We start from the raw sequence: 7651 nt of genomic DNA, 5'->3' as shown, positions 1-7651 counted from the left end.
GACCATCCTAAAGCCACCACTGACTACAACCCTGCAGTATCATTGATTACGTTACGTTGCTTCTACGCTCGGGACAAAGAGTTTCTTGTTTTATTTTTTTTTCTTTCCTTACGAGCAACATTGTTAACAATGCTCAAACATGCCTAACGCATTGTTTTGTGTATCCTCATACCGTAATCCTTTAAGGACGACCATGTTAAACAACACTGTTGCGTGCGCGCCCAGTGGGTGGTAGTCGGTTGGATATGTGTCGAGTACACGACCAGCACGGTTGCCCTCGTCGGTGGGAAAGAGAGCCCTTCGCGATAAAGTGCCGCGTCCTCCTCACGCAAGAGAGTCGTGTGCGCGAGAGCTCTCCACGCTTTGCTGCGTCTGCGCAATGCTTTATCAGCGACACAAGCAAAACACCGAAGACGTTTCATTTGCACCGAAAGCTTGCATTCGGCACCAGAGCATGTTTATTGCAACAGTACCATCTGCTCACACCGCGGATGGGGAAAATATCACAAGAAAGCGCACAAGATCTCGCTCTCTTCCGAGCACCTCAAAATGCGGCACGCTCCAGTGCAGTCAGCTGCTGCACCAGCCGCTCCTCTTTGGCTTTCCGCATCGTGTACAGCTTGCGGGACTCGATAAAGTTCTGCAGGAAGGTGCCAACGTCACTTTGGCCGGCCAGAAAGCGCTGTGCCTCGTCGTCGCTCTTGTTGTCCGCGGTCGAGACGGCAATCTGCAGCAGTTCCTTGATGTGCTGGGGCGAAAAGTCTTCCGCCTTTCGTTGGTACCGTTGGTTCATCGATTCCCACTGCTGGCCCAGCTCCTTGAACTCGAGCGCCAACGATTCGAGCTTCGCTTTCCGCTCCTCGACCGTCTGCTTGCGGGCGAGATTGTCGACGGCCAGCGACTCTATGCCCGCCAGCAGTTGATCCATCTCGTCGTTCTGGTGCTGCAGGAAGGGTAGCTTGGCGATGAACTCTTCCAGGTAGTCTTCGTCCGCGTTTAACCGGCTCAGCTCATCGGTGGTGAGATTACGCAGTCCGAACGGGTCCGGTTCGTGCGAGGGCGAGAGCAGGGCATTCCGGTTATCGACACCGTAGTCCGGTACGTTGCCATTTCGACACTGTTGGTGGTGTTGGTTTGCTGCAGCTGATGCTGGTGGTGGTGGTGCGTGATGTTGGGGAGTGGATTCGTTCACAAACTGGGGAGGGTGTTTTTCAAATTCCCGCCCCACTGCCTGCACTATCCGCCCGAGATCGGAATGTATGGTGTACTGTAATGGGAAGTGGGGATGTTACTATGCATTCAAATGGGAGCCGGATGCAGCACAAATCGTACGTTCAGTATCCCGGGAGCATTTTCAATCTCTCCAGTAGTGCCATTAACCCATGGATGGCGAAGAATCGGGCTCACGATGAGCTTTGGCTTTTCGTTCGGGAATCCACTGCCCAGCAGATGTTGATGGCAATTTCCCTTCCGCCACAGTCAAAGTTGACCAGATATTCTTCGTTCTCCTTCACCTCCTGTACGCTGTGCGTGATTGAGAAAGGTGAAAGGATCAGTGAGGGGGCGGCTAGATGAATGCAAAATGCATAACATTTCCCATTAATACTCACTTGTGGTTGAATATCTTCAGCGTATCGATCTGCCGTTTGCGCATCGTTCTGAATGTGACGATCCTTGGACGTGCTGATGGTGATGAGCCAGCACCGTTCAACCAGTACGGCCTAGGACGATAAAGACATTTGAGGGCGATAATTTGATTTGGACACGGTGAATCAATCGGGCAGGTTGAAGAGACGATGATAATTTTGTGGTTTGTTTTGGTTACGTTTGTGACGTCATGAGTGTGTGTGTGTATTTCTGCAAATGAGAAATGTCAAAGATTTGCCGAAATTTTCGAAAATAATCTCGAACGTTTTCTGCAGGGTTCGTAGACCGGAAGAAGGGCAAAGGGTTGATTAAAAACGAGATTCCACTGAAAGCAGCTGAATTTGGAAAGTCGTGCAATGATTGCACTCCTCACTAGGCTTAGGAGCACTAGATAGATTTTCTCTTTCATCTTTCATCGCACAGTTTTAGACAACATTAATTATCAATTGAACAAATAGAACAGAAATGGGTAATTTAAAATGTCTTTACTGTCGGAGGATAAATTTATTGCAATTTAATCACACATTTCGTCAAGCGACTGGAAAGATAGCATACATTTTGCATGAATTTCCATTGATTGATTTTTCGAACAAACGCGTCTGTGTCCGAACCTGTCGAAGATTGCGTTTACACCCGGGCTGTCGGCTACTCGGCTAGTTTGGTCTCGTTTTGACAGGTCGGAGTTGCACGGCAAAAAAAAGGAACGGGTTGCTGCTGCTGCTGCTGCTGCTGCTGCTTTGGTAAACGGGGACGAACAGCGATTGGCCAACACTAAAGAAAACGGTGAACGTGAATCGTTCTTCTTGCAGCGCGCCAGCTCACCGTGCTGATTTGTATGCGTGTGCGTGTGCCGTGCGTGACACGCTGCTGCTCGTGCTAGCCCGCCCCTGCGGCAGGTTTGTGGATGTACACAACGCCAGAAGAAGAAGGGAGGCTTCACCAGCTCCGCTAGCGAACGACGACGACGATCATCCCCCTTCCCCCGGACGCGTCGCCGGAAGCGGTACGCGGGGATCCAGTCGACGGCTCGGTGCCGTCTCCACGGCACAGATGGACGCGAGCGGGAAGGGTGCCGCGGGCTTCGAGGGCAAGCTGTTCGTGCAGACGATCGACGCGCGCGATGAGAACGAGGAGAAGTACATGCGGGCGTACCGCGCGTTCGAGGAAACGACGGCCGGGCTGAGCGATAAGGACTTTCACGATCTGCTCTCCTCGCTGGTGAGCAAGGAGAAGCAGCATGAGGAGATTTCGCTAGCGCTCGTCTACATCATACTGACCGACCCGAGCAGTGCGCCGAAAACGTACCGCGACCTGACGCTGCTGACCCGGGACGGGCTCGGGTTCGTAACGGCCAATCTCGCGATGTTGGTGGCGGAGAAGTACCACAAGCTGACGGACGTCGGGCGCAAACAGTTGCTGTGGTTGCTGCGCGAGCTGATCAAGAACCAGGTGCTGAACGTGGACAACCTGGCGTGGAACATTCTGCGGCAGGCGAGCGGCGGTGACATTAGCCCGAAAAACGTTGCCCTGATCGAGGGGCTGCTGGACATTTTCACCGAGCATCGGGCGTGGCTGGAGAAGGACCAGTTCCTGGTCGGTACGGTGGCGTACACGTTCGTGCGGCTGATCGAGGACCACTTCGGGCCGCAGTTTGTGCATCTGCGGAATCGGGAGGTGAAGTTTGTAATCTCGCTGATACGGGACCGGTTCATGGACATCATTCCGCTCGGGCGGGAGTTTGTGCGGTTGCTGCAGAACGTCGGCCGGATACCGGAGTTCGACCAGCTGTGGAAGGACATGCTGTACAACCCGAAATCGCTCTGCCCCACATTCAACGGCGTGTGGCAGCTGCTGCAGACGCGAACGAGCCGGCGGTTTCTGCGCGGCCGCCTGACGCCGGACATCGAGCGCAAGATCCATTTTCTCACCAGCAACGTCAAGTTCGGCAATCAAAAGCGCTACCAGGACTGGTTTCAGGAGCGGTACTTCAACACGCCCGAGTCGCAGAGCCTGCGGTGCGATCTGATCCGGTTCATCATCAGCGCCATCCACCCGACGAACGACATGCTCTGCTCGGACATCATACCGCGCTGGGCGATCATTGGCTGGCTGCTGACGTCGTGCACTAACGCGGTCACGCTGGCGAACGCGAAGCTGGCCCTCTTCTACGACTGGCTGTTCTTCGACCCGGCCAAGGACAACATCATGAACGTGGAGCCGGGCATACTGGTGATGTACCACTCGATCAAGAACCATCCGCTCGTGAGCTGCACCCTGCTCGACTTTCTCTGCCGCATCATGAAGAACTTCTACCCGAAGTGGGAGGATCGCATCCGGACCGGGATCTACAACTCGCTGCGCAAAATTCTCGAGATGAAGGTGATACCGAATCTGGTGCCGTTGTTTGAATCGCCCAAGCTAGACCGCGAGCTGAAGGGAATGTTGCGCGAAACGTTCCGCGAGTTTTGCGTACCGCCGAACAGCATGTACATGCATCCCGGACCGCCCCAGCCCGGCATGGAGACGCCGATGATGATGCACTATCCGGGACCCGGTGGTGGTGAGCAAGTCGAACAGCATGCGCCTCATCTAATGCATCCGTCAATGATGCACACTACGGTACATCCTGGCCAGACCGATATCACCCAGCTGAACCGAATGGATCCCTCTCGGAAAGCACATGACAGTGGTGGAGGAGGAGGCGGAGGTGGTGGTGGTGGTGGTGGTGGAGGCGGACAAGTTGGAATGGGGCCAGGATGGCTCGCCTTACGCGGACCGATGGCTGCTGGTGTCGGTACAATGCCCGTGACACAGGGCGCACGTGCAGGTCCTCCCGGGGACCTGGAATGATGGTCGCCGGTGGTGGTGGTGTTGGTGGTGGTGCTCCTGCTGCTGTCGCGGGTGGTGCTCCTTTCAGTGGCGGAGGCATGGCGGGCCCTGCCGCCGGTACACCTTTCATCAAACCAGAACCTCCCCGAACAGACAGTGCTGCGAAGGCAGCGTCGACAGCGGCCTCAGCGGATGATCCCAAATTCAGCGACGATGAAGACGATGCAACCACAAAACCCGCAACGACGACGACGACGACAACAACAAAGACGGAGGACGTGTCGGATGATGATGATCTGCCGCTAGCCAAGGTACGCCTGCTGGAGAAACCGGCCATCGCGAAGGTAGCCCTGCCGGACACGCTGAACGGCCACCTGGAAGAGTTTCTGCGGGAGAAGAGCGTGAAAACGTTCGAGCCGCTGCTGCAGTGCCTGGGCAGCTGCGGGAAGGCCGCGCTCAACCAGGAGCAGGAAAACTACCTCACGGAGAGTGTGATATCGGTGATTAAGCAGACACTGCCCGACAAGAGCTACTTCCCGGCGTCAAAGACGGACGACAACCTGTCGGAGAGCATCAACTATCCGCTGTTCGCGGCGTACCGGTTGCTCTACCAGCAGGAGGACTCGTGCAAGAAGCGCGTGATGGCGCTGCTGGTCGCGATCGTGACGCGCGTCAGCGTGGCCGGCTACATGCTGCTGTACTTCCTGAAGGTGCACGGGAAGCTGCAGGGCCGGCGGAAGGAGACGGCCGGCGGCAGCACCGCGTTCAAGGCGTCCGTGTACGGTGTGCTGTGCGATGCGCTCGATTCGGTCGACTCGGTGGACGAGTGCATCGAGAAGGATCTCAATCTGCTCGAGAAGCACAACACGCAGATGTTCCTGTGGATCCTGCCGGACATGTACCGGGAGTTCAAGCAAACCATGCTCAACAACACGACCGTGCTGCGGCTGCTGGTGGGCTGCATCGACGCGAACAACCTGGGCGACATCATCTACAGCATCACGCAGGGCAAGCTGATCCTGTTCGACGAGGACGGCATCGTCGAGATACTGCGCAAAAGCCTCGAGTACGAAACGTTCGAGCAGGTGTGCATCTGGCAGCTGGTGCAGGCGCACGACATCCCGCTCGAAACGTTCCAGGAGATCATCCCCGAGCTGGAGTCGGGCGCGCACGCGGAAGCGCTCACCGCGATCCTGCTGCTGCTGCGCGCGGAAAAGCCCACCACCGAGCTGGTCCGGTTGCTGCTGAGCCGCGAGACGGAATCGAAGCACCGGGGCGACCCGTTCGTCACCTCCGTCCTGCGCTACTGGTGCCAGGAGTTTGAGGAGAAGCTGTCCGAGCTGATCGCCGCCCTGCTCACCTCGAAGTACCCCTCCAACTCGCCGAACAAGCGCAAGCGGCCGTCGAAGAGTGCGCAGCAAAACACGGCCCCCACCTCGGAGCAGCTGCTGAACCATCTCGAGCACTTCCGGCGCAGCTGCCGGCACGGGAACGGCACCGGCACCGGGCTGTTCGTGCAGAACGACATGCAGCGCGCCCTGCAGCAAGCGTTCACCCACAGCTCGGAGAGCCAGCGGAAGCAGTTCAGCGATCTGTTCGCGCTGGCCGCCGAAGACGAAACGTCCACGACGGTGGGCCGAAGGGGCACGAGCAGCCGGGGCCGGAAGGCGCCCTCGAACAAGAAGGAAACGGCGGCCGAGAAGGCGGCGGCGGCGGCCGCCGCGGCCCACGCCAACAACAGCAAGAAGGCGGCGGAAGCGTCCGCCAAGTTTAGCGACGACTCGAGCGACGAAGACTGGTCCAAGCAGAAAGCCTCGAAGCGAAGGAAAACGCTCAGCGATTCCGATTGACACCGTTCGCCGGTGGAACTGCTGGTTCGGCGCCTGATGGTGTGGCGGACGACGCGGAAGGTAGTTGTGTACAGTTTGCTGCGGTTTGCGGCCTATTGCCAATAATGCCATTCGATGGACACGGAACCGCGTGAATGGGGCGGCACCAAGCGATCAGTACTTTGGTTTTGTAAGGCCACCAGGGGGTTAGGGGGGGGGGGGGGGGGGGGAGCGAAAAGAGCAAAACGTTAACCGATCCGCGATCAGTTATGTGAGTGTTGGGAGTGTGACAGAGAGTCCAGATCGCGTCCACGTGTGCACGCACGCACGCACGCACGCACACGCCTGTATCGCTTGTCCCACTTTTTTGGGCGCTTCCCGTGTTTGGTTTGCCCCTTTTGTTGTGGTAGAGCATGTTTTTTTTTTTCTTGCTGCCCCACCGCTTGGGAGAGACTGTTTTTGTGCCTGTTTTTGCTTTTAAACATCCCGATCGTCGGTTTTTGGGGGTTATTAGACAACAAGAAGATCGGCCTTTATCCATCTTCTCAATCCAGAACAAAAAAAAAATCAAGACCCCCGCTATTTTAGGACTCGTTCGTTTGCCATGCTAAATGAACGTTTGTCGGCAGATGTAAATGTAGGTAAATCAGTGAGTTGCAATATTGCACAATATCGTTCTAGATAGACATCTCGCCGCGGCCATTCCGTCATGTGATATGGTCAACGTTTGTGCGTGAGTTGGGCACATGGGTTTATGTATTTTTTTAAATTGTGCATAGTTTTCTTGCTCCTGTTTTTAAAGGGCCTGACCTGCCCGACATACACACCAACCCTTCTCCCAGTCAGTCGGTGTTGTATTTATGCTCTACCCATAAAGCGGGGGGAAAAGATGCGAACTTTATCGCAACTCTTGTAACGTTCAAAGAAGCTAACCGTGTCGTGAAACACATCACACTGTACAATAATTGAAAAGGGAGATAGGACAGGAAGTGCGAATAAGGTTGCGCGTCGTCGTCTTCGTGGTGCGTGCGAGATCGATAAAGATAAAAGCGCGATCGCGCGATACTCATTCAAATGGATCGACATCGCCATCGGGATTGTGGGAAGGATAGGTAACTACAGGTGGATTCTTCTACCGAAGTGTGTCGCGCATAATCAAAAGCCGGGACTAAAGGAAGGTCTTTTGCCGAGTGAGGCCCCATCGGCGGGAAGCCAGGATCGCGGGAGAACGGATCATCCAAAAGCACACAGCCGTTAGGTTAGGTGGGTAGATGGTCTTTAGGGGGGAAAAAGGGAGACAGAGAGAGATAGAGAGGAAAAAGTTAGAGCACGGCTACAAAAGAATA

At 55.6% G+C, this 7651-nt stretch overlaps 2 protein-coding genes across 2 annotated transcripts; one reads left to right on the top strand and one right to left on the bottom strand.

The window, feature by feature from the left end:
- Positions 1-42: 42 nt before the first annotated feature.
- LOC121587615 (vacuolar protein sorting-associated protein 37A) lies at positions 43-2038 on the bottom strand. Its single transcript, XM_041904569.1, is given in 5 exon segments — positions 43-1267; positions 1333-1448; positions 1451-1524; positions 1611-1721; positions 1826-2038. Coding segments are annotated over 5 exon segments (1038 nt in total). The 5' UTR covers positions 1840-2038; the 3' UTR covers positions 43-544.
- Positions 2039-2304: 266 nt separating this feature from the next.
- Positions 2305-7641, top strand: LOC121588374 (integrator complex subunit 3 homolog). The gene is made up of 2 exons (XM_041906227.1): positions 2305-4336; positions 4657-7641. Exons 1-2 carry the CDS (start codon positions 2698-2700, stop codon positions 6324-6326), a joined length of 3309 nt encoding a protein of 1102 aa, XP_041762161.1. The 5' UTR covers positions 2305-2697; the 3' UTR covers positions 6327-7641.
- The last annotated feature ends 10 nt before the right edge of the window (positions 7642-7651 follow it).

This window comes from Anopheles merus, chromosome 2R, assembly GCF_017562075.2.
Source record: "Anopheles merus strain MAF chromosome 2R, AmerM5.1, whole genome shotgun sequence".
In the NCBI taxonomy this organism is placed as follows: Eukaryota; Metazoa; Arthropoda; class Insecta; order Diptera; family Culicidae; genus Anopheles; species Anopheles merus.
This window is presented reverse-complemented; position numbering and strand designations above follow the sequence as displayed.